At 38.3% G+C, this 26,060-nt stretch overlaps 4 protein-coding genes across 6 annotated transcripts; 3 read left to right on the forward strand and 1 right to left on the reverse strand.

Annotated features, from left to right (window-relative positions):
* Nucleotides 1-1,703: 1,703 nt before the first annotated feature.
* On the forward strand, nt 1,704-3,633 carry malsu1 (mitochondrial assembly of ribosomal large subunit 1). The gene is made up of 4 exons (XM_067511738.1): nt 1,704-2,088; nt 2,761-2,936; nt 3,015-3,096; nt 3,222-3,633. Exons 1-4 carry the CDS (start codon nt 1,809-1,811, stop codon nt 3,389-3,391), a joined length of 708 nt encoding a protein of 235 aa, XP_067367839.1. The 5' UTR covers nt 1,704-1,808; the 3' UTR covers nt 3,392-3,633.
* A 3,081-nt stretch (nt 3,634-6,714) lies between these two features.
* On the forward strand, nt 6,715-7,954 carry LOC137130529 (peptide YY-like). The gene is made up of 4 exons (XM_067510816.1): nt 6,715-6,854; nt 7,059-7,241; nt 7,334-7,423; nt 7,818-7,954. Coding segments are annotated over exons 1-4 (300 nt in total). The 5' UTR covers nt 6,715-6,852; the 3' UTR covers nt 7,843-7,954.
* Nucleotides 7,955-10,537: 2,583 nt separating this feature from the next.
* On the forward strand, nt 10,538-21,597 carry pals2a (protein associated with LIN7 2, MAGUK p55 family member a). Of its 3 annotated transcripts, none has more exons than XR_010914838.1 (14): nt 10,538-10,702; nt 13,410-13,494; nt 14,076-14,198; nt 15,021-15,139; nt 16,751-16,903; nt 17,571-17,720; nt 17,951-18,178; nt 19,071-19,202; nt 19,338-19,434; nt 19,557-19,628; nt 19,730-19,891; nt 19,997-20,199; nt 20,323-20,408; nt 20,514-20,655. XR_010914838.1 is itself a non-coding variant. In XM_067510360.1 (14 exons), exons 3-14 carry the CDS (start codon nt 14,168-14,170, stop codon nt 20,688-20,690), a joined length of 1,653 nt encoding a protein of 550 aa, XP_067366461.1. In that variant the 5' UTR covers nt 10,539-10,702; nt 13,410-13,494; nt 14,076-14,167; the 3' UTR covers nt 20,691-21,597. The 3 variants fall into 3 exon arrangements, 2 of the variants coding, with proteins under 2 accessions (XP_067366461.1, XP_067366462.1); XM_067510360.1 differs by having other exon boundaries at nt 10,539-10,702; nt 20,280-20,408; nt 20,514-21,597; XM_067510361.1 differs by lacking the exon at nt 13,410-13,494 and having other exon boundaries at nt 10,539-10,702; nt 20,280-20,408; nt 20,514-21,597.
* On the reverse strand, nt 21,121-25,895 carry gsdmeb (gasdermin Eb). The gene is made up of 10 exons (XM_067510362.1): nt 25,750-25,895; nt 25,117-25,339; nt 24,807-24,999; nt 24,282-24,456; nt 23,632-23,752; nt 23,382-23,501; nt 22,949-23,076; nt 22,673-22,856; nt 22,427-22,500; nt 21,121-22,333 (listed from the first exon to the last, which is right to left on the reverse strand). The coding sequence occupies exons 2-10, from the start codon at nt 25,319-25,321 to the stop codon at nt 22,103-22,105; spliced, it is 1,431 nt and encodes a 476-aa protein (XP_067366463.1). The 5' UTR covers nt 25,322-25,339; nt 25,750-25,895; the 3' UTR covers nt 21,121-22,102.
* Nucleotides 25,896-26,060: the final 165 nt, after the last annotated feature.

Raw genomic sequence — 26,060 nt, forward strand, 5'->3', positions numbered from 1 at the left:
ATGACAGGGAAGGCTAGTTAGTGGGTTGACAGGATGCAGAGAAGGAATGTGGATATACTGTGTGTCCAGGAGACCAGGTGGAAACGTAGCAAGGCTAGAAGCTTAGGAGCAGGGTTTTAAGTTGTTCTAGTATGGGTCAGATAGGAAAAGAAATGGAGTAGGAGTTATCCTGGAATAGGAGTTTCAGAGGAATGTAATAGAGGTGATAGAGTATAAGACAGATTGATGAGTCTGATGCTGGAAATTGAAGGTGTGATGTTCAGTGCTGTTAGTGGTTAAGACCCACTGGTATGCAGCAGTTAGAAGAGAAGGAGAAATTCTGGAGTGAGTTAGATGAAGTGATGCAGAGCATCCCCAGAGGTGAGAGAGGGGTTATTGGTACAGATTTCAATGGACATGTAGGTGAAGAGAACAGAGGTGATGAGAATGTGATGGCCAGGTTTGGTCTTCAGGACAGGAACGCCGAAGGACAGATGGTGGTAGAGGATGGAAATGGCTGTAGTGAACACTTTCTTCCAGAAGAGGCAGGAACATAAGGTGACATAGAAAAGTGGAAGTAGAAATGGACTACATTTTATGCCGACATTAGGGGAGAGCGTAGCCAGACAAGACAGGATGGTGGTGTGTAAAATGAGTCTGGTGGTGAGGAAGATGAAGAGGACAAAGTGGTGGAAGTTGAAAAAGGAAGAATGTTGTGTAGTTTTCAGGGAGGAACTGAGACAGACTCTAGGTTGTTTGGAGGTGCTTCCAGATGACTGGACCACTACAGCTAATGTGATCAGGGAGACAGGTAAGAGGGTACTCTTGGTGGTGGAAGTTCAGGGGTGTATACAGGGAAAGAGGTTAGCTAAGAAGAAGTGGGACACTGAGAGGACTGAAGAGAGTAGAGAGGAGATCAGGGAGATGTAAGGACACTAAAGAGGGAGAGGTGGATTTGTACAGGTTGATGAGACAAAGAGATAGAGATGGGAAGGATGTGCAGCAGGTTAGGGTGATTAAAGATAAGGATGGAAATGTATTGACAGGTGCCAGGAGTGTGATGGTAAGATGGAAGAAGAACTTTGAAGAGTTCATGAACGAGGAAAATGAAAGGGAACGAAGAGTAGAAGAGGTGATTGGTGTGGAGCAGGAAGTTGAAAAGATTAGTAAGAGTGAAGTGAGGAGGACGTTGAAGAGGATGACGAGTGGAAAGGCAGTTAGACTTGATGACAGACCTGTGGAGGTATGGAAGTGTCCAGGAGAGGTGGCAGTAGAGTTTCTGACTAGTTTGTTTAACAAGATCTTGGAGAGTGAGAGGATGCTCGAAGAATAGAGGAGAAGTGTACCAAAGCCCATTTTTAAGAACAACTGAGATGTGCAGAGCTGTGGCAACTACAGAGGAATAAAACTGATGAGTCAAACAATGAATAATGCAGAGGACAGGGTTAGATGGAGCCACATGATTCGCTGTGGCGACGCCTGAAAGGGAACAGCTGAAAGGAAAAGAAGATTTAAAGCGCCGTCACAAGGCTAAAGCAAAGTCTTACAAGGTGGGAATTTTATATTTCTTCTTCGTGAAACGCAGTAAATTGAATTGCTGAATCAACCATGTGACCTAACTGCAGCCTGGACCTTGAGGGTCAATACTCTTTATAGCCACTAGTGGGTACTATTCATTTAGTTCAGTCAAGGCCGAGAAACTAACGAAGAAGACCTGCGAACCAATCGCATGCCAAGGACGAAAAGCCACTTTTGTTTTTAGCTTAGCCCTCGAACAACTCGTGGGTAGCATTTCAGTTGTTGTACAGAGATGTTGTACGAGCTTAAACATGAGTATTCTCAATCGTTCTAGGAAACTGGTATCGTTTATATTCAAAAATAAGGTTTTACTGGAACAAAAGGATGTTTTTTGCGGCGTGTGTTCAGCCTCAACAACTCTGTGTCATAAATGGTTTTTACCTCGACAGTTTACAGCAAATGTAAGCTCATGTCAGCTTTGGCATCCTTTCTTCTGTTATCTGAAGACAAGAAGATGCTATTCAGACATGTATAGTGAAACCAAAAAGCCACAGAAATGCCAGGAGGAATCTCATGATATGGACAGTGAAAGTAAGTACCCACCGATCATGCGTAACATTATGACCACCTGTGCAATTTAATGCAATCCAATACAGCAGGTCTGCCAAGAATTTTACTTTTACAAGGTTATAATGTTTTGTTCTTAGGTTGAAACTGTCAGAAAGGTGATAATTCTATGTGGTTTGTTATTGAGGTCAAAGTGGGTAGGGGAGGCGTGCTGGAGTGCATTATAAGAAGTGGTTGATGTAATGTTTTGGCCACCATATTTAAAAGTGAAAAGGTGGAACTAGCATACATTTGGTATTTTATTATGAAATGTTATTTATGAAAAGGGTTTTAAATATTTGGACAACCTTTTTAGCGCTAAAGTTTGTGACTAACCTTTTAATTGTTTCTGACATATTATGGATGGAACAATACAGACGTTTGTAACAAAATATTAATAATAATAAAATATATCAGAAGCTTTATTTACAATGAAATATTAGTTGGTTGCAGCCCTAGTCACCTCAATGGAGTAGAGACCTGTGGATTACTGCATTATTTTACTTATTGCTTGTGATAAATGTTGTTTCAGCACATATGCTTTTACAATCTTTTACAAACTTGATACAGTAATTGAAAAGTCGTAGCATCCACAGAATGCTAACCTTTTCCTCCCTGCTTGAATATTGTCAGACAAATTGTTTCTTTTTCCTCCAGAACCCTCAGAGACTTTCACTCTTGATGTGCTTGTGTCTCTACTGCGTCAGGAAAATGCAGTGGACATCTGTGTGGTTAATGTTCCAGAGCAGATCAAATATGCTCAGTACTTCATTATTGTCAGTGGTGTATCGCCACGACACCTTCGAGCCATGGCGCTGTATGCCATCAAAGCGGTGAGTACGTTTATCTTCTGTTCTGTTACATGTTATGTGCATCATTTGTTTATTCTATGAAATCTGCTTTTCTTACAGTACAAATTTCTAAAGAAAGACTGCGATGCAAATGTCAGAATAGAAGGAAAGGATGCAGAGGACTGGATGTGTATAGACTTTGGTATGAAAAACACAAACAACCTAATTTGTCGTGTCCTGTTTGGAGTGTTGCTAATACAAACCAGTATTTGTTAATATAGTTTCCACCAGTGTTCACCTTCTTTTTCGTTTACTCCTTATTCCCAGGGAATATGGTTGTTCACTTTATGCTACCAGACACCAGAGAAGTGTACGAACTAGAAAAACTCTGGACCCTCCGCAACTATGATGAGCAGCTGCAGAGCATTCCTGCTGAGATGCTACCCGAAGACTTCATTTATGATGGTGAAACCACAAAGTCAACACAAGACATGTAACCTAAAATGTTCACAGACTTCTTTAGATTTCCTTTTATGTTCCTGTGAGTAAAAATAAATACATTTAGTCTCTTAGGCAAAATAGGAGACTATCTCCTATGTAGGAATAACTGCCCCATTGTATTAATTAATTGTATACACAGTTTTCCCATTTGTGACCTTTAGAGGGCATCTTTTAATATTTGTAAAATGTTTTGTTTGAATTATGTTTGAGTTTAATAAAACGAAAATGTATGTTTTAATATTTTGATGGTTGAAAGAAATTACTTTATTACTAATAAATACATCTTACAAATATTTTTTAAATATGTGCTTGCATTGTGAACTGCACTCAGCCACATTTACTGGAAAGTAAACATTTGAGCTGATAATGACTTTTACTTGTATATAGACTGTTTACTTGTATTTATGCATGTAAACAACGGGGGCTGATCACATTTTATGTGAGTGTAAAGGGCATATATTTGATATGGGTGATGTACAGAACATAATTTTACTAATTTTTCATTAAATCAGTTGTTAGTTGGGGTTGATAATAATCATTAGCGTGAAGGTTTTTCTGTTGTTTAAAATAATGAGTTCTCCAGGTAGACAGGAGTTGTTATGAAAGATGCATACAGATTAGCACAGAATGCCGTTTTTCAGACTGAGTGGACAGAATCAGTTTGGATATAGATGTTTGAGGTGTTCTGATGATACTATTGCCATTTTACAGTCCCGGATTGAGCCAAAGCTTTTGTCACATAGGAAGGAACCAGTGACTGAAAGTTACAGTCTACATAAATGTGATATTATAATCATATTTACAAACTGTAGCAGGATGTTTTTCAACAAAAGAATAAAAAGTAAAAGTGACACTACTGACATTTACTAACATTTACCTCTGAAATGTAGTGTAGCCCATCAATGAAGGTAAAGCACCAGAACGTGAAACTGAAGCAGGTATCTTCAATAACTGAACTTTTGTCACCTTCCACTTGTGCAGTCAATTCACTTATCACTTTGTTATAAAAGATGTATTTTTAGGAATATTTTTCCAAAGAGTTTATCATATGGGGTCACCAAAAAAAACAAATCAAATGTATAGATTGTTCATTCTAGTAAAACAAAGCCATCCATTCACTCAGATTGGTCAGTGAATTGTCATACAAGTAGGCCAGTCAGATTTTCCTTACCTTAAAGAGCTGTGCAGAGTTAGAAAAATGTATTATCATCATTTTAACAACTGATTATGCTGACCTAGTCCTTAAAATTTACTTAAGCTCCAAATACCTACAGATGCATATGTTTCTGGGGAATCAAGGTAGAGCCAAACAGACACGGCAGCAAAGATTATAGTGCACACATACACCACCACACTGCAACATCACGACTTCCATGACTTGCTTAGCAAGTGACCATTCCATTTCATTGATTTGCTGGAAGTCATGTTGGATTAGATCATTAGCTAAATGTAAAATTAATGAAGCAGGAGATTCCAAAACAGAGCCTGACAGGATGTGGTGTTTGAATGTTGTTGTGCTTCTTGATGTGGTTGTTTAAACTTACATGAGGTGAAAATGAAATGGGTCCCTCACATTAATGTTCATATACAATGATGGACAAAGATAACAAACAAAAAGGCAGTTACATACAAATCAGACAACCATTAAAATGCCACTATACGGACCAAAAACTGATCATACGAATATGTTTAGTTTAGTCAAGTACAGGCCATCAAATACCTCAATTTAAATGGCATAGCTTGAAAGGTATTTACAGATAAAGGTGTCAAGCATTTGGAACTCTACAAGAACCAACAATGAATACAATCAAACTGAAGCAAACTATTAAACCAACGGTTTTCTAATGGATTAGCAAGATGACTTCAGCGTGATAACTGAAATGAGCACAAGAAAAAAACACCTCTGTTTTACTCAAAAGTTGCTACTGTTGCTAATGTTCTCATTAACCACATGGCAAATGTAACAACTGTTGTGTAGCCATCTCAGCCATGGTGCTAATGTTTTCTCTGATGGAGGAGACTGAGGAAAATTGAGATTGTTTAGCTTTTGGAAACAGCAGTAGCAAAGCATCACTGTTGCATAGTGTGTCAGAATGGCTCATTTCATTGCACTTGCTTGCACTAAATGAATAACACTAACATATGGTATAAGGCTTAGTGTGTGTGTATATGGAAGCATATCTATATCAATGGCTGTTTATTAATTCCTTTGTGCAGCTGGCTGTGAATAAATCATGTATATCCCAAAATCCCAAGCCAAAACTTTTAGCTTCATTTTTTAACCAACCGCCCATCATTGTTAGTTTTTTATTAGCACATTCCTGAGGAGGAATCAAAGCCAAACTTAAATTTTTTATTTTCTGTTTATTTTATTTTAGGTTTTACATCTTTAGTCTGCACAAATTTTGCAGCATCCATGCTGCCAGGTTTATATTGCATCAACAAGAGATTGAATTAATGCCATGTATCAAAATACTTAAATGAATTGAATAAGTAATTTTGGCATACTACATCTGTATATTCAGTGCACAATATAAGGCTGAACACTTTTAGTTCTTAGAGACTTTTCTTGCAAAAGACCATGCTGTCATTTTGGAGTTCTCATGTGACTGTCATAGGAAACAACAGCGCTAACATACTGTCAAATGTCAGAGTGCTCTTCAAAGAAAATAGTTGTCATTAAAGTTCTCCTACCGTTTAAAGGCTGAAAGCTTTTTGTGCCCTCTATCAACTGGAATTGAAAGTGTATAGGTTTGTGCAATTTGCTGCGCTTTTGGTGTAATTTGGAGCTATGCTTGCTGGTTTGGCCAAAATGGTTTAGTTATTATCTTAAGACAACAGTGTCCGTCAGTAGGGTTTGAAGCAGAGCTGTAGACTGACTGTGGTGCATTAATGTCGATTAGATGACTGAGAAGTAATCTTAGGAAAACGATAAATTAACAGACTTACATTCACAACCTTTACTGTGACTGTTTATTTCCAAGGCGCTGTAGATATGAAACAACAAGGACTTTTTTCTAGAGTTGGACAATATTCTCATATAATTATTTAATAAGTAATCAATGCATTTGCTTCTTGATACAATTCAGTCATCCACCATTTGAAGTTATATGTTACCCACTCTGTCATGCAGGTTAAGATTGTTAGATGGACCCTCAGAACATATGTACACCATTGAGAGCAATTAGCTTTTTAATGCAATCAGTGTTGGGTCACTTTAAATATTTTAGTCTTTTCACAGTCGTATAATTGAGTATTTCCATTTGTGTTACTGCCTTGTCATTCTCACACTATTTACATGAGGCAGTATATATGTACTCAAGGAGTACTCTAAAAGTGAATAGAATTATGCTCCCTCCCCATCAGACACACACTGTATAAAACAGGAGCAATGTTAGGAACCTGACAGAGTTGCCTTGAAGACAGAGACAACTGACGACGGCAGTGTTACTTTACAATGTAAGCCAAATTTGTATTTTTTACATTTTAGTAGAGGAAAGTAAGTATTAGTTGTGGATCAGTCAGCCTTTTTACAGTATTTTTATAAAATATATAAATCTCAGTCGAATGTGAAGTTTCTATTTCTAGACTTCGGTGTTGCAACATTCTTGGATAATTTTTTTCTACTTTGCAGTTTGACTATTAATTTTCCCTGTCATCCAGGATTCACTCCAGCCCTGTCATGTCACTGAGAATTCTGGCTCTCTGCCTGTTGGCTTGTATCCACTCCAGCACAAATGCATATCCAGCCAAGCCTGCCAGTCCCCGGGAAGGCGCACCACCTGAGGAGCTCGCTAAATATTATTCTGCACTAAGACACTACATCAACCTTATTACAAGACAGAGGTTTGTTTTTTTTTTAATCTTTAAAAATACTGTACATTCAAACGTTTTCGATGTGTGTACATGTAAAAAACTGTTTAACTGTTCATGCATAGGTATGGGAAAAGAGACACCCCGGACACGGTATTTTCAGATGTGTTGCTGAGGGAGAGCACAGAGAGTATTCCATTATCTAACTTTATCAGGTAAATTCCTTTTGTGCATTCTGTAAATCTGTTTCTCACACTTTAATCTAAAGTACTGGATTTATTTATTTTTGAACTAATGTGTAGTATCTGTGTCAAATTAATGCAAGAAAATGTATGGTAATGCATGATATAACTATGACATACCCGAAGACACACCAGCCATACCAAAATCAATTCTTATATTATTCTGAATATGTTGCATTTATGTTCACTGTGTGACGTGACCATTTTAGTCTACAGTTATTTTTAAAAATGTCATTAGTAGTTATATTGAATCTTATCAAGGTATTTTTGTTATATACTGTAATGCCTTCTATGTGTATTTGATTAGGGACAGGATACCTCTTACATTACCACATTGTACTTTAGTTGTGACTTACTTATGTTGCAGATTGGATGATCTGCCACTGTGGTGATGCTGCTTTACCCGTCATAGCGAGGCTGACTACCTTAAAGCCGCTGCCATATGTCAAACAGACAATAAATTAACTTGTTTTGTGTGAAATAAACCGTGTGTAATGCAACTACTATGATGTGTATTGCCATTGTTCATTGGTAGAAGTAGCAGCCTTCTAAGGTCTTTTGCTTAAAGCTACCATTGACCATTTATGTAACTTTTTAGTAAAGATTTTAAATATATATATATATATATAACTTAATGTAAACGTCAATGTTTCCAGTGATACCATTTACCCTTCTAAAGGTTTTTGAGGAAGGCTAATAACTCTGAGGAGAAGTCCCACTTGGGCATCACAAGCAGGTTACTTTCCATGTGTACATGAGACACCACAGATTTTGACACACTGTCACTATATCATGTCCTGGGTGAACAGATTTTAATGCTACAGCTTGTTTTATTCCCAAATGTTGCACATTTTAACTTTTTAAGTAGAATTATCTACTAAACTTAAGTGAAATTATTTAATTTCTGAATAGTGTAAAGGACATTATTGAATTATAATTACTAATGCATTAGGCATATATCATTTTATTACTGCAGCTTTAAAGTTGGGGCTTATTTTAACAATAAGCATTTTTTATTTACCTGTAATAATATGTCATATTTATATAGTCTTTATCATTTAGATTTTGCAGTCTAGCCAAGAGAGGACAATTTGGTCAAGTGCCAGAAAGATGAGAATAATAATTATACAATTATACAGTTTGTTTTTACATAAAACACTGTAAGGATCAAATAAAACAATACATAAATAGGACCACATAAGACTTGTTATTAAAAGCGAGCAAAAAATTATTAAAAGGCTAAATAAAAGAGATGGATTTTAAGATGAGGCTTATAAATATGAGTGGGTAGGAGGCTATCTAACAGGGAGTGGCAAACCCATTCATAATTTGGTGCCACCAATGGCAAGGGTGCATCACCTTTTGATTTGGATTTATTTATAAGTCACTTCTTAACTGTAATGGTAAAGACTGTAGAAAAGCCAATGCAGGGACATGTACTTGGTGCTAGTAAGGAGTCTCACTGCTGTATTTTGAACAAGCTGCAGGCGACTGATTCCTAAATTAAACTAATACATAAATAAATGTATGAAGAATGGCCTCCAAATATTTAACACATTGTTTTAGTTTTACAAGCGTTTGCAGATGAAAGATGCTAGTTCTGACAACAGAGCTGATTTGTTTATCAATTAACCATAGAATATTTCTCAACTGGGATTCAACAACAGTGTTTAGGAAGGCTGAGAAGTAGTCTGTAGGGCCAGGCCTTTGTTTTCATCTAATTTACCAATAGAAAGCTTTAGGCCATCCTTAATGCAACTATGGAAGTAGCATAGTTGAAGTAGCATGGATCATCAGGTTTCAGTAGGAGGTACTGCTAGGGCTGACTGCATAAACATGATAAGAGATTTTTTTTTTAAATAGACCCCAAAGAAAGCACAGATAGACAAAATAATACAGGCTCTATGATGGAGTCTTGCAGTAGACTGAGAAAGGTGCAGAAAAAGGAAATGTGTTGCCAACTTAATGGAGGTTTATCTGTAAGAGTCAAACCACTGAAGGGCCAGTCCCTGAATGGGAATGGAATGACCAACTGTGTTAAACACGGCAGATAGATCTAAAAAAAATTGTAGATTGCTACTACAGCTCTAATATAAATATAATGGAGTTTGAAGTACAATATTACCATCTGAAGTGTAGAGGAGTGAAGGCATAGGCTAAGTATCATAATATGAAAATACTCAGGTAGAAGTATCTCAAACTTGCACACATAAGTTACTTTCCACGTCTGACATAACTACACTGTCATTTCGGTCATTTCACTCTAATGTATTCAGCTCCACAGCAACCAACTAGTGCTGCTTAGCATCACTATCCCTATAGTGTGGGTACTTTTGTTGAACAATGCCTTGAATGTCACACAGATGGAGTAATACTGCTCTCTACTGGTAGACTTCCGTGTAAACCGTTTTCAAGTGAAGCAAAAATTCTGTTGAAGCTCCATCACCATTTGTTTCTAAAATCTAAATTCATTGCTAATTTTGATAAAGTGTTTCCGGTTACTATGCTTGTCCCAATGACCTTTCTGTTCTGCCAACGAGATTTAGCTCATTACATGATGCTTGGTGCTAAATGCTGTTGATGAGTGTGCTGTAAGATTTATCTGAAATGAATTCACAGTATACAACAATTGGATAGTAGCTAGTATAGTATGGCATTGTCGCGGTATTAGCCAATAGTGTGACTATAGGTATGTTTTAAAACTTTAATTTGACCAAACCTTTAAATTGCTTTAAAAAAAAAAAAATACAGAACACCAACAAATAATTGGACAACACCTGTATAAAAGTTATATATTTTTGGCTGCCAACAGTAAGACTACGGGTGAGATTGAGAATCTTAACATCTAACAGACACCGTGGGCATCAAATATGTTTCCTTGGGAGGTCTAAGAAGGGCCGAAGAAATTAAAACAAACATATATTTGATATATTTGGATTAATAGAGATCAAATAAATCAACTCTCAACATCGCAGGCGTGTAGCCTACAGTCAAAAGCAAGGGGTGAGTGAGGGGTGAGGGTGTGAGTATCGTTTGCAGTAAAGGATACGTGTATGTTGTGCAGGTATTCAATGATGTAAATACAGCTGCACGGAGTCAGCACGGCACTGTGTGTATGGACGGGGAACTGAGGGTAGGACGCAGACTGGCTGGAAATGCAACAACTTACTCTTGCGCAAGTATTCTGGGTATTGGTGGACTCCGCAATAACGGAAGCATGGAAGTGTGAACTAGACGACTCCGACTAATTAGGTAACGTGTCAATAATTAATTTCTCCACACGGTTAACCAATGTTCTCAGCATGGGGACCCTCTCGTTTCTAGGCGTTCGCTGTCCCGACAGCTAACGCTAGTAGCTAGTTAGCGGTTAGTTGAACCACATGCCATTGCGGATGGCTACTAAACTAGCTTGTACCTTAGCTAACTACCTGTCTGTCATTAGTTATGCAGAAACTAGGCAAGAAGCAAAGTCAGATCGGGCATTTTTTTCGTCTGCCAGGGAATGCATGGCAATACTTTAATTTGACAGTCTGAAAGGTACACGTGTACCCAGTGTATGATAGAAACATAGGCTAGCGTTGCTATATGAGCTACTAACTAGCAGTTGTTAGCACTAACTTAGTAGAATTAGCGTTAATGAGGAACTGACAGCTTGAAGTTCTAGTGTAACAAATTCCAAACAATGACCGATCCTTGCGTGTTAACACCTTAGACAATGTTTAACGCTGCTGAAAAGCCTATTTTAGCCAAGTTACCTCACATTATTTGTTACACGTGTCTGGTGCACGTGTAGCATGACAGCTGATTTTACCTTTAATGCAACCAACATATTTCTTGCTAGATAGGTTTGGATTTCGCTCCTTTGTAAGTTGAGCTAGTTCGTTACGTACTGATCTGTCACCATGAAGTGCCCAGCGTTCAGTCACTCTTCTGACCTGGCTGCTTCCCATGTGTGTTTCTTTTTGGCTTTTTGTTTTATGAAAATTGTGAAGGAGCTCAGAGCGGGAAACAATTTTGTAGAACAATCGATGACGACATCACATATTTTTGTCATTTAACATATTGTTATTGATATTTGATTTCTGCCAAGCGCGATAGAAATTGGGGAGGGTCGAGTCAGAAAGAGCATCCGGCATAAAAACGGTCCCAAATCAACATGCGGATAACGATCCGCCGTGGCGACCCTGAACTCGCAGGATAAGCCAAAAGGACGAGAAAATAAATCAAATATAAAACAGGGATCATGTCCAATCATTGCCTTGCCATTCACATGCAATTTCCCAAAACATCTACATCTAACTATTAGACAATGTTTTAAAAGGGAAATAAAATTGTTCAGAACCAATGAACCAATCCCCACATAGTGCCAACTGAAGCAGCCTAGTCCACGCCCATTGGTGAGTGGACCAAAAAGTTGCTACTTTAACACAGCCCAGCCAGCAGAACACACAAGCCTCAGTCTTACCAAGCAAGCTTCCTGCCAGTTGAGAAGATTACTCCTCGGGGATACTCTAGCCCAGGTGTCGGTGAACATTCTCATTCATCCAGGTTAGGTTATCAGAAGATTGAATCATGTCGACTGGACATCTTTCTTCTTGGTTAGAAATGTTTTGCCACTTATCCAAGCAGCGTCTTTATTATGAATAAAGTGCTATGGAACACGGTTATATCCTCGAGAGCAGACTTTGTTCCACCCTGGCCTGAATAGGCTCATTAAGGTGGGAGGTGGAAACAGGGTGGAGTCTTCAAGATGTAACTATTATGACCCTAATTACCCAAACCCCTAAGATAGGGGTTGTTAGGTGTGGCCCTCTTGAAATTTGCGTGAAATGGTGCTAACCTTCTTGGGGATGGTTGAAAGGGCAGACAGGTTGTACCTGGGAGAAGGATACTCCATGTAAACATAATGGCTTCATGTACTCCTCTCATAATGTCAGTCTTTTCTGTCCAAATCGTGTACATTGTCATCCTCAATGGACTGTCCTTTGTCCTTCAGGTGTAGGTACACTGCTGATATTGGTCCTGAAGTGTTGCTTCTCCTGTGCTGGGCCATCCTCTTGTGTAGAGGCTGGTCCGTGTGTGTGGCTTCCTGTAGATTTCTATTTCTAGGTTGCTACAAGTCCCAATCTTAGTCCAGGAAGGCCAGTCTGTTGTAACTGGTGTCCTCACTGGTCAACTTGATGTTAAATGCAGTTGACCTTAACAAAGCCTGTTCAAAGCCTGTTCCCTTCTCCAGAGAGAGAGTTCCTTCCACCACTGCCTCTATGTAACCATCATTATTAGTGGTGCAACCAGCCAATGATTGTTTTTTATTATTGGCTATTTTACCATTTGTGTTTTTATATTGCAGTTAATTATTTCTTTATTGTGTAAACCACCAAAAATAGTCAAAATGTCCACTATAACTTCATCTGTTAGTGTTTGCAGTGATTATCAATAAATCTGCCTAAGAATAACTTTTAGGCAGTGCTAGGCACAGTCTGTCTGTTGCATTTTTGAAGCCCACATTATTCCTTTATTATGATGAACACTGGATCACTTTTAGCCTATATGTTCTTTATTTAGTAACTGCTGTACATATATTGGACACACACAGCTAAGAACCCTTTTTATGTTCTTGTGAAATGTAGTGTACAAAGCAAAACATTTTACAATGTGCCCCATAAGTTTGAAAGTCAATTTGTATTTTGTACTTTTGACCTTAAAAAACAAACAAGACTAATAGTAGATTTCTCTGGAGTTTTATGGTTGTGGTAGCAATGAGTCTTTTTAAAGAGATGTTGGTCATGTGATTAACTTAGCCAATCAGAAGGGCTGCATTACAATACTACTGAATGAAGAGGAGAACTTTGGGCAATCAAGGCACTCTTAGAGTAGAAAGGGTGCTAAGCTGTCTAGGACAGTTTAATCTAAAATTAAGAGTAATTACATTTTTTTCCCCTTTCCATTCTGTCTTCAGTCCAGAGGAATTAGATGAGTGTCTTGTAGAAGAAACAGGGCTCCTTGTGAATATGCTGCCCTTATGATTTGAACACAGTTTCTAGGTGAGTTTGTGCTTTCAATTTTTTGTTGTTGTTGTAATAGTAATAATAATAATAATAATAATAATAATAATAATAATATCTTCCTCTTCACTGTTACCTAAATTTACCATTATGGATGTACAACAATGCTTTGTCCATGATATTTATACAGTTCACAGTTTACAGCTACATGGGACTAAATTTGCTAGACTGTACTTGTTTTTATCTACCTATTTACTAGGACATTGGCAAATCAGTTTTTGCCTCAGAGCATGTTTGTACAGAGAGTCCCCAGAGGCCTCTTGGTGGCTGGCACAACCTTTAGCCAGAAGGATTGTATACTCATCTTTTGTTATTCAGTGGCTCTCTAGTCAATCACTTAATTCATTAGTGCTCTCTGTACTAATATGGGCATTCAGACTATCACAACCACTGTTTCCTGGTCTATTTAGTGTCTTTTATGCCTTCATATGTCTGAGTTTGGTAGCAATACATATAATACAAATATTATCTGCTTCTTTTTGATATAGCTTTTTACATAGCTTGTATGGTGATCTTAGCTCATCATCTACTGACATGACCCTGTTTCCTACATTCTCCAGCCCTCCAGTTGCTCTGGTTTCTGTAAGCAGGCAGTTGGGCGGGTTTTGACTGTGTATAGAGTCCGACTGTACTGAGCTGAGGAATAATAAACATGACTGTGGCCAATGCAAAGTCTAATTCAGGTAAGATGGCAAATACAAATTCATAAGTTGTGTCTTACATTTTAACTGCTGCAATATTTCGTGCAAAATTTTACTTTTGACATTTTGCTACAGTACCATTTGAATGGAGCTTTGCCCACTGCCCAAAAATTGTAGTGTGGGTGTGTTTGCTGCTTCCTCTGGACTTTGACATTTCAAATGTTTCACTTTCTCCTGTAGTGACTACATGTATCCTGTCAGACCTCATGTTGCTGCCAATTTACAACTGTCTGGAACAAAAGCTAATTGACTGTTATTCTTTAAAATCTTAAAACAAAAGAATCGTATCTTAAAGAAAGCTAATTACTGTCAAATACATAAAGAGATTAGTAATAAGAGAGTAGTAATAAGTTTAGTTGTATTTCCTGGCTGCTAATACTAGTTTGTGTCAGGGTTTTTTGGCTCGAGTTTCTTGCTGTGCTCTCAGCCACTACAAGGCAGATTTGTTAGTAGAACAATTCCTTTTTCACTCTGCAAGCTGTTTGTTGCCGAAATGGAAATGAAGCATTCTACATGAATTGGCCCATTGATAAATATTTTTTTAGGGTGCATTGGTAGTAACATTGTGTTGCTGTGTTTTTAATCAGTGTTTCAATTAGAATTGTAATTATATATGTATTATATGTATGTACATATACATACATATAATACAAACATACTTATATGTATGTTATCGAGATTAAGCATTGTCATCAGCATATCTGCCTGCATTCTGAAATCCGTAAACCAAAAAGTCTTACAAAGTAAAGAGAGTGGCAGCATTTTCAAGACCAAACTTTATTGATGTGTTTTTTTCCTTTTCAGCCATGCAGCAGGTACTGGACAATCTTAAAGACCTGCCATTAGGCACAGGAGCCAAAGATATTGACCTCATCTTCCTCAGAGGCATCATGGAGAGCCCAATTGTTCGTTCCCTTGCAAAGGTAACCTAGAATTTAACTACTCCAGCACTTTGTCATATACATGAACACACATGCATTACACAAATGCACAGAATGTAAATCTCATTAACTGGACACCTACATGTTTCTTGAGAAGATGAGCAAATACAGTCCAAATTGTACCAGCAATTGCACCAAACAGGACTCGCTAATCTACTAGAGACAGAAAACTAAACACAGCTGAAACAAACCTTGCATTCTTTTGCAGGTTGTACACCTTCAAACAAACTGTATCCTGGTATCCTGTGATGTTTACTAATCTTTCTGTGTGTCCAGTGATCTGTCAAGTTTTAAATTACTTACAGGAAATCTCTCCTAGCAAGGGTAAAATGTAGCTCAACTTTGCCTTTCTTTAGAGTGAAAGCATTAGACCTACTGTGTACAGCACAGTTCTTGTAGTTTTATGATAAACACTTAAATGTTCCCAAAACTTGATTTTTTTCGATGAAGATGGAGCATACAAAAGAAGTAATGTTTTTAGCTCCTGTTAAATAAAAATTTACATGCTAAAAGAGGCTGTCATAAGGAAAAAGGATTGCATAACAAAAAACAAATGCAAAATGAGGCCATCAGGTGTAATATCTATTAATAAAAACATTTTTGTCAGAACTTATCACAAAGGTAGTCCTGTCCTAATTTTCGAAAAAAAAAAAAAAAAACCAGGGCTAGATGTTTTATTTTCCTAGGTGATATACCTTATAGGTTAAAGTCAAATTACGCATTGTACTCCATGACTTTGGTCATAAATACTGAATTTACAACTGGAAATCTAAAGATCTAAAAATGTGTTGAGTGCACTGGAACTTTTGTTATTGAACAGTATCATGGTATGTTGGTTTACCAATTATAACATGATCTCTACTACAGGCTGTTGAACTGAGTTCCCTCAAGTGCACTATATGGTAAATAGTCGCTTATATAGCGTTTTTATCCAAAGCGCTTTACAATGTTGATTCCCATTCACCCATTCACACACACACTCTCACACCGATGGCAGTGGCTGCCATGCAAGGTGCTCACCTGACCCACCAGGAGCAACTTGGGGTTCAGTGTCTTGACCAAGGAACAACATGTAGCCGGGAGCGGGGATTAAACCACTGACTGAACCACTGACCATGTGGTCCATGGTCAACTGTATTTACTAACTGAGTTACGGCAAACCTAATTAGATTTATATCCAAATACATCAATGCTGAAATATATACAATGATGTAACATAAAATAACATTCTAGTCTTTGTGTGAACCCTAGTGTTAGGTATTGGTGCAGTCTAACTTTCACAATTTCATCTGCTCCCCTCAAGGATACAAGGTTTGAATGAAGGGTTGTGGTTGACAAAAACTGTGATGTATATTACTGAATGAAAGCTTAGCAGTTTTATAAACAAATTATGAAAATGTATTGCATCAGCTCTGCATTTGTGGCACTGTATTACCTAAACTGATCATAGAAAAAAAATGTGGTAGCTAAACACTAAACCGAAACACATCAGCTGAAAATGTATTTTGCGGAGTTATAATAACCTAATCAAATCCAGGTGCAAATTTCTATTGGGACAACTATCTTTCAACACAACCTTCTCTTTGTGTGTAGGCCCATGAGCGTCTTGAGGAAGTTAAGTTACAGGCTGTGCGGGATGATAATGTTGAGCTGATCAAAGAGATCTTGGATTCCCTTAACAACCTGCAAGAAAAAGATGCTGCTGCTTCAGAGCTTGCAAAAATCCTCCAGAAACCCCACTTTAAGGTATTTTAAAGCGCCTTCCTCATGTACACAGTTGTTTTTTTTTTTCTTTAACCAGAATAAACAGACCAAAGATTTGCAGAATGACTCATCTAGCTTGTCTTCTGCTTTTATTGGATCTGAAGTCAAAGTTTTTTTTATTACAACTATTCCCTTGTTTTTCCCTAAAGTGCCTGTTAACAGCCCATCTTTGTTGTTACCCCCACCCTCCCTTAAGAATGTCGACCACTTACAGGCTGTAGAATGGGAAATGGGGGGTGTAAACCTTCGGCCAATAGCCGAGTTATGTGGGTAAAGTGGGAGGGTAAAGACTGTGATACAGACTGTTTCAGTAAATCTCTGACCAGTGACAACTATATGTCACAGTGTTTGGGTAAGAATAAGACAAATTTGTTTTCTCTGTTTATTAATTATTCATCTACCAGTGTGGTCATAAAAGTGTCTTAGTGTAAAATGAATGTGTAATGATTTATATCTTATTTTGTTTGTGGTAATTAATAAAGTGCATGACAGTTCATAGTTTTTACCCTTGTTAGTTTGAAGTATATTGGTGGATGAACCCCATAGTTGTGTTCAATGTCTTTTGTTTGCCAGAAGAACCTGCAAATATACTTGTCTTTAAATTGAAAGATTGTGAACACTGTATTTCTCCTTCCTTATTTTGTCTCAGTCTTTGATAGAGGCTCATGACAAAGTAGCTGCAAAGTGTTACGAGATGCCTGACACTGTGGTAAACAGCAGCGCTTTGTTGACGAATTCACTCACGCCAGCTGATGCTGTCAGGATGATTGATATCCAGAAGAAACCTGGGGAACCACTGGTAAGTTAGCAAGGCATTTATGACCACCATACCTAGGTCTGCAGAGACTATAAAGAGCTGCTTGTCTTCTTTTACTGACCATCATCAAGAATTGACATAGTTGTGCATAGTAAATCAACACAGTTAGATTCTTTTATAGCACACACAGCCTAGTGTAACCTATGGAAGAGACTTCAGGTGATGTAAGAAGTTTGGATGCACAATACTGAATGATTCTAGCCCTTTTTCAGGGAGTGACGTTCCGTGTGGAGCGAGGGGAGATGGTGGTTGCGCGTATCCTGCATGGCAGCTCGATTGACAGACAGGGCATGCTGCACACAGGGGACATAATTCGAGAGGTGAATGGTCGTGAGGTCAGTACCAACCCCCATGAACTGCAGGAGCTGCTGAGGAACAGCAGCGGGAGCATCATCCTGAAGGTTGTGCCCAGCTACAGAGAGACGCCACCGCTGCCACAGGTGAGGAAGAGAGGCCATATTTTACCTGTTTTTATAGGAAAATAAAAATCTGGTTGCATTTTAAAATGATTACACAATAGAGTCGTATTATTGATTTATTGTCTCTTAAAAAATGCCAAGAATGCACTATGGGTTGATGGGTATGTGCTGGTGCATTTAAGCTGTAGATGATTCGTACTTGTGCTCTGAAAATCGAGCCCTCGGAGGGTCTATTAATAACATCCTACACTATCTAGGACATATACCACTCTGTTCACTAGAGAACCCCCTCTCCTTACTGTAACAGACATAAATGGCAGCTGACACTGTGGAGCGGTATGTAGGATTCTGTTAGACATTGACCTTTTTTTTTTTTTTAAGGAGGATTAAATGACTTTATTTAGCAGTTTGCTTACGGGGTTCAGTTAAGGTTAAGGTGATTACATACATGATTAATCTGTCAGGAACCTAATTTTAAACAAGTTTTTTGCGTTAGAAAATTTTCCTGACTGCTCATACTGTATAAACCTCATTAATGAGTCTGGTCCTCATTCATTCACCTTATTTGGCCTGTTGATATTTAGCTTTGACAGTGCAAAATTACAACACTGCTGGAAAAAAAGACCTGGTCCACAGTCAAAGACAGTTAAGGTTCCTTCAACATGGTGCGGTAAAAACAAATCATCAGAAAATGGTACCAGCAATGGTGACATGCATTTATTAGTCTGACACCTTATTTGAAATGTCAGAGACCTATAGCCATGGTATACATGTGACAGTGATTCATTCATATCAGACAGTATCTGTATACTATAATATGCACACCTTAATAGAATTTAGGGTAATGTTTGTTATGTGTGTGCCATCTTTATATTTTGCTTGTCTGATTTCTGTTTCACACACCAAACGGTAGGTTTATTTGAAGCCACACTTCAACTATAACCCAGCCACAGACAACTTAATCCCGTGTAAAGAGGCAGGTCTTGGCTTCTCTAGGGGAGACATCCTTCATGTAGTCAACAAAGAGGACTCCAACTGGTGGCAAGTGAGTTGGCACATAAAAAGAAAGTATGGGTAACTGAGTGACTGCTAAAACGTGAAGAGTGTTAATGACTGTTACCTTGCATTAATTTCTTGCTCTATGCCGAATCATTTCTTATCTACCCTGATTTCCTTGTAGGCGAGCAAAGTTGTAGGTGGAGCCACTGGTCTCATACCCAGTCAATTCTTGGAGGAGAAGAGAAAGGCTTTTGTGAGAAGAGATTCGGACACTTCTGGTACAGCTTTGTATAAATCCTGTTTTGTCTTTCATACGAGTTAGTCTTCATTTATAATAGTCTGAGAACCTGTGCCTTCAGCACCATCTATGGTGACCTGACACTTTGTATATGTGGCTCAGGGATGCTCTGTCGAACCCAAACTGCAAAGAAAAAGAAGAAAAAGATGATGTACCTCACCGCCAAGAATGCAGGTGTGTATCTTTTTTTTTCCCCTACATTTGCGATTTTTATAGTATCAAATAACATACATGACAATACGGAACTCATTTAGCCTGTGTATTTCTCTGAACAGAGTTTGACCGTTATGAGCTGCAGATCTATGAGGAAGTAGCTAGGATGCCACCATTCCAGAGAAAAACGCTTGTTCTGATTGGAGCCCAGGGGGTCGGAAGGCGAAGTTTGAAGAACAGACTAATTCTCATGAATCCTCTGGAATATGGAACCACTGTACCTTGTGAGTTTGTGAGACCAACAGCCAAACTTGTTACATTGTCTGTACTCATGGATTTCATATGACAACCAGGCTACTTGAAACAGTTTCTTACCTTTTGATTTCCAGTCACGTCCCGTCGCCCCAGAGAAGAGGAGCTAGATGGCCAGAACTACTGCTTTGTGACACGGGAAGAGATGGAGAAAGACATCAAGCAGAGCCATTATCTGGAGCATGGTGAATACGATGGCAATCTTTATGGTACCAAGATCAACTCTATACATGAAGTCGTGGATACGGGTCGTACCTGCATCCTAGATGTCAATCCTCAGGTTAGTCAAAGGTGCACACTCTGACTGTGGATATATCATCAACGTGTTTTAGCTTCAGATGTGACAAATTCTCTGTTCAGGCTCTGAAAGTGTTGAAGACTGCAGAGTTTATGCCATTTGTAGTGTTTATTGCTGCTCCTGAGTTGGATACACTAAGAGCTATGCACAAAGCGGTGGTGGATGCTGGATTTACTACCAAGCTACTTACAGTAAGTTTAATGTTCCTAAATTTATAATGATAATGGAACTGACTGTTTAGTACTCATGAGTGGCTGTTGCCTGTGTTAATCTAACTGAATATCCTTCTGTAACAGGAGAATGATTTAAAGAAGACTGTAGACGAGAGTGCGAGGATCCGCCGAGCATACAGCCACTACTTTGACCTGACTATTGTCAATGACAATCTGGATAAGGCTTTTGACAAGCTGCAGGAGGCAGTAGAGCAATTACTCACAGAGCCACAGTGGATTCCAGTCAGCTGGGTCTACTAATGTTTTAACCCACTGCTGGATGGACAAGGCTGTCTGAGGTGATAGACCCGGGATGAAAGGGAACAACTGAGGGAATGGAGGATTCAACACTGTACTGCGCACACAGCCAAACATCAGCCCTGTGTGAATTTAGGTCTTGCACGAAGCTGCATCAGTCACCTTCATCTGAATAACCAGACTCCTTTCTTGGATACTATGCAACTCACAACATACAGGAAGTGTACTTATTTATTGGCAATTTTTTTTAAGAATACGTTTTATTTCAAATGGATTTGGAAGCTTAAAAAGTGTTGTGGCGGGATGTTTTTTAAACTAGTTTATTGCCATGTCCCATTGTTTTTAATTTTACATGTAAGCTAGGAAAAGTATTTATTTTACGAAATGAGGAGGGCTCTTTGACACAGACAATACCTCAGTGTTAAGTTTATAGTGCATGCCTCCAGTACTTCTCATTTTGTCACTACAAACTTGTCATTCTTTTAGAATAGGGTCATTTAAAAAAAAAAAAAAGCCTTTTTCAAAGTCTTATTGGTTCTGTGCAGTTTGACCTCAATCATGAGTATTTTGTGCCAGTCACTGTTGTTGTACAGGAAAAAAATCAATGTTGTGTTTACCCCTTATTTCTCTTTCACATAAGCACAACAAACATTGTTTGTCAAACATGTGGATCATATGTTTAAGACATGTCGATACGGTGCTGTGTGTCCAGAAGAGAAACACGGTACTACATCTCAGTGAACTATCCCTTTGGATGTGACATTACTAAAAACGTAACTGTTTTAACAAAAGTACATATTTACTTATAAAAGTATATTTTAGTGTTTGAAAACTATTTTCAAATAAATAACTAGTGTTTTCTAAATATCTATATTGGAATTCCTTTAGAGAATTAAATGTGTTAACTGTGCCTGCAAGCTGGAAGTAAATTTTTTTTTTTTTTTCTTCCAATGATGAACAGAGAGTATAGAAACTACATTTTAAAACTATTTATCTTAATTTTGCTGATAGGCCTAAAATATAAAACACAAACCAATTAGAAACAAAGGTACAAGAATTGAAATATTTAGACATCCATTGTAATGGATTTATTGTAGTGTTTAAACAGGCAAATAAGTGAGCTAAAAAGCTATTAAAGACAAAGTGAAAGGAGTGAAGATAAATGTAAAGATTCCCCACAGTTAAGGTAGGTAACGCAGGGTTGTTTTAACACTTAAAATCAACTGTTAAATCTATTTATTGAAAAGATTCAAAAGTCCTAATAGCTTTGTTATCAAGGGTTGTCAATTGACAAAAGAAGAGCCTTGTCCTCACACCAAAAGCAGTAAAAACAGATCACGAACACTTAATGATTGTGGTCCCCTTTGCCTTATTGAAATTATGGTATTTAAGGTTTCTAGTATACAGAGTCATCTTCAGTTAAAACATTGGGCCAATGAGGCAAGACCCCTGATAGCAATACACAGGACTAAAGGAAGGTTTCCTTGCTGGTGGTTTATTTCGGTCTTCAGTGTATCCTTGTCTTTCTTAAGGGACACATTACAGCAGGCAAATAGAAGTTCAGTCTTTTTAAAGATGTCCCCAGTAAGAGCAGTCAGGCCCGTGATGCTAAGAGGCAACTCTCCCTTTCCAGATGCACACTGCACCTGGATCAGGTGTGAGAAAATTGAGAGCAGAAAAAAAAAACTTAATGTAACATAATGTGTAGTATTTATTACATAAAAACTGACTTTACTAACCAGTAGCTCTATTGCCTTTAACACTGCAGGACTGCAGCACATTCCCAAAACAGCAACACAATTATTTGTCATCTCTGAAAGACAAAGACCCAGGAGGAAAACAAAACGTAAGCTACATTTTTCAGGACATTCTGCATGCAGTGAGATTTCCAGCCTTTAAAGTAAATATTTTTCTAACCAAGGACTTAAGGAAAAATTTCACGTTAGTAATGGGAAAACACTGCAAACGGTAAAGCTTTTTCTCACCGTCGATGGCGCTGCTAATGAGGTGGAGGGCGGTAAGGACTGAGGTGGACTGGCCTGCCTGAGCTGACTCCACTTGACCAGACTGTTCCAAAAGGTCCAAAATTGCTTGGATGTTCTCTTTTTGAGATGCTGTCATTGCAACATCACCCAGAGCAAGTCTCTTATCAACGCACATCTGTTCCAGCTGAGATAATAGTAAGACACCCAGATTTAAAAACCAATGTAAAAGAAGTTATTAATTTTAAGTCTAGATAACGGTGAATGTGTCCCACATACCACATTCTGAAGTGCGCTGATTGCTCCTTCATCCTGTAAAACATTTGTGAACTGCTGAAGCAGAGAAGACCTTATGGTTACTGGAAGAGCAGAAAGCAGCTGGAAATGATCGTTAAGTTGCTCCAGGTCTGCCCACAGAAATAAAAAATAAATCATTATCATCACCCACTCAAGACAAAGTGCAGACAGTAACTAACACCTAAGAACAGGCATGCTCTATAAAAACACACAAAACAAAAATTAAACTGAACAGAATGGACTAATCATTTGTATTGTCTATAGAGGCTTTATGAAATAGGTTCAATAGGCCCTCATTTTTTAAGACAGAATGGGGGCTCCCATGTGTAGGGGCCTTTGTGACATTTCTACACATGTCATGAGCTACAGCAACAATTCACAGCACACAAAACCTTAGGTGAAAACAGTAATTCACCTTGACAAAGTCGGACATTTTCACCAGCTACCACAGAAGCTCCAGAGACACCCAGCAGTCTATATTTAGCAGGGCTATCTACTTCAAAACCTCCATTGGTGTCCGACATCAGACACAGCTCTGAGAAAAGTACATGTTACACTTTAAAAATCGAGATATTTATTTAGATTCTATATCTATAGAATTTAGCCAAATTCTATAGATTGATTAATATGCAGTTAATCTCTGGTGTTATTAAATGTTGTCTTACCATATTGTCCATCGTGTTTGATCTCTAACTCTATGAGGCCATAGGCAATGGTGGTATCGGTCGGAATCTCCATGGTAACGTTACTGTCTTTACTCAAGCTCCCATTCTCTTTCAGTGAAACCTGTGGAAACAGGAACAGTGCAGCAGGTTCGTGAGAAAAAACTACTCAACAAAACATCGACTCTAAAACAACAACCACTACCTTTTCAGCTACAGTAAGATATCAGTAGTGAATGCCCACTTTTGATTTAATTCCTCAGAATCACACAGAATAGAATGAAGGGACTGAACATTTTGCAACAACTGCCGATAACAAAGAGGGAAACCAAGAGTATTCATACTTTTCAGCTTGCAGCATAAATGGCTCTTATCTACAAAATATAAGAAAAACATACTTAGAACTATAACTCATGGATGCAGAAATGAAACAGAAATACCACCAATTAAAATAGAAAACTATAAACCTGCTGAGAGAAACACAGTAACAACAAAGAGTAAAATTATTCTATTGCTGACAACTTACATTATGTGGGTGATGACATTAAAAGAATTTTAATACAAACTTGAAATGGAAAAGACATTTCTTATATTACGTTGTAAATCAACCCTCGCATGACATGAAACTACAAATATTACACTCTCGTAAGTACCTTTGGCTTCTTGGGCCCACAAAAGCTCAGTCCTCCTGCACACTGTCCACCTTTTTGCACCTCCACTATTACAGAACAGGGCTGAGACGTTATAATACGCTCCTTCACAATCCCAAAAACCTGTCTGTGCTTCTCCTTTGTCTGCTGGATCAGACAATGGGACATGTCCAGGACCCTGAGACATTAAATTTTTAAAAACATCAGTTTCAGTGGGAACCTTCTTGAAGAGTATCAGTTTGATTATTACAAATATACTGCAAATACAAAAATGTAGATGGATTCAATAGAATTATGTAATTTACTGATTTGCATTTTTAAAATATGTATACTTCAAATGCTAGACAAAAATAAGCAATATTTGTGTAGGAGTTGAGATTGGACCAACTTTATGGTTGGACAAAGATCACTTCTGCTGCAGATCGTTAACATGCATATCTTCTTGGGTGTCAGATGATGTGTACAGTGTTTAACAATATTTAAACCACCTTTATAAGGCAGGACAGTGCACACAGATTGGGCACTAACCGGTCTTTGGAAGTTTCCAACAATGTCCGCATATCTACTTCCTCTTTTTTCAAACTGCCAAACGATGACTGGAGTTTGAGAGATTCACTACTCTGCAAGTTCACACTGGATTGAGCAAAACTTGCATCCACTGTTCCCCGGATGTTGTCACCATATGTTCCATCGTATTTGATGAAGTCTGTCGTTACAGCAACTGTGAACAAGAAAAATGTTACATTTTCTCTGATTTCTCAAAAAACAGATTATTGTAAAACTGTATTTGTTTGACAAAATTTAAGCAGGCTTTTCTTTACTATTACTGCTGGTGTACCTGGATTTATAGCACTGTCCCCTGTTAGTATATCATTCAGATTAAAATCAGTGGGAAGATACTTTGGCTTCTGCCAGAACCAGAAACGCTTGCGCTTCACCACCATTGTCAGAAGAGTAATAGTGTCATTCAGGCTGGACACTGGGATCAGAAAGCCTCCATGATCCACCTCCTCCACAAAGTTTCTTGTAGCCGTGGCAAACATTTCCCAGCTATATGAGACCTGTGAGGGCGACAATGAAGCCAGGTGTGAAGTCAAAGGCCAAAGAGTGAGGTCTCCGGTACTAATCAGAGAAAGCAAGACAGTAATGTTCGCACCCACGTAGACTCCTCCCCAGACTCATACATTACTGAAAGCTTCTTTCTTTACTCTTTTCTTCAAAAAGCCGCCCCCCCCCAACACTACAACAATTCGACCATTTACTGTTCTCCTGCAGCATATGAGCAAACCACAGTTTAACGAAATTGCTTCTTGTAAACAATACTCCCCAGCAAGAAGTAGCTAGCATGCTAGTAGCATCAGCACACCCATCAGTCTCAACTTATCCCACTGTTATCGAAATCGCAAGTGTGTCAGTTTAAGCAGCAAGTCCGCTTCGTGACGGGGACAAATGCAAGTGCTTCAAGTGTTACCGATATCCAGAAGTCCTCGTGTTGGTGATGAACCGCAGGAGAAACCTGTTAATGGCAAGAAGTTCAGAGCAATGAACGGTTCCCCAGGACTCTCTGTTGTACGACAGTCCTCGAAGTGTTCTTTGTTTTGGATAAAAGACGCAGAGAGGCTCCGCCTCCACGGTAACCTGAGGGTGTGTTACTGAAGAATATTAATAAAAAAAAGCAAAAATGAAACTTGTATATATACACACATACACACATACACACACACACACACAGACACATATATATATATATATATATATATATATATATATATATATATATAT

Source organism: Channa argus, chromosome 7 (assembly GCF_033026475.1).
Source record: "Channa argus isolate prfri chromosome 7, Channa argus male v1.0, whole genome shotgun sequence".
Lineage (NCBI taxonomy): Eukaryota > Metazoa > Chordata > Actinopteri > Anabantiformes > Channidae > Channa > Channa argus.

Bases quoted from the DNA above. Each gene is read 5' to 3' on its own strand.
- malsu1 (XM_067511738.1), top strand. From the start codon at position 1,809: ATGAGTATTCTCAATCGTTCTAGGAAACTGGTATCGTTTATATTCAAA. The intron at 2,089-2,760 runs GTAAGTACCCAC...TTTTTCCTCCAG, and splicing joins TCATGATATGGACAGTGAAA to AACCCTCAGAGACTTTCACT. The intron at 2,937-3,014 runs GTGAGTACGTTT...CTTTTCTTACAG, and splicing joins CGCTGTATGCCATCAAAGCG to TACAAATTTCTAAAGAAAGA.
- LOC137130529 (XM_067510816.1), top strand. The intron at 7,242-7,333 runs GTTTGTTTTTTT...GTTCATGCATAG, and splicing joins AACCTTATTACAAGACAGAG to GTATGGGAAAAGAGACACCC. The intron at 7,424-7,817 runs GTAAATTCCTTT...CTTATGTTGCAG, and splicing joins CCATTATCTAACTTTATCAG to ATTGGATGATCTGCCACTGT.
- pals2a (XM_067510360.1), top strand. From the start codon at position 14,168: ATGACTGTGGCCAATGCAAAGTCTAATTCAG. The intron at 15,140-16,750 runs GTAACCTAGAAT...CTTTGTGTGTAG, and splicing joins TTGTTCGTTCCCTTGCAAAG to GCCCATGAGCGTCTTGAGGA. The intron at 20,200-20,279 runs GTTAGTCAAAGG...TTCTCTGTTCAG, and splicing joins TCCTAGATGTCAATCCTCAG to GCTCTGAAAGTGTTGAAGAC.
- gsdmeb (XM_067510362.1), bottom strand. From the start codon at position 25,321: ATGTTTGCCACGGCTACAAGAAACTTTGTGGAGGAGGTGGATCATGGA. The intron at 23,753-24,281 runs GTACTTACGAGA...CTGTTTCCACAG, and splicing joins GTGGGCCCAAGAAGCCAAAG to GTTTCACTGAAAGAGAATGG. The intron at 22,334-22,426 runs GTTAGTAAAGTC...CACCTGATCCAG, and splicing joins TAAAGGCAATAGAGCTACTG to GTGCAGTGTGCATCTGGAAA.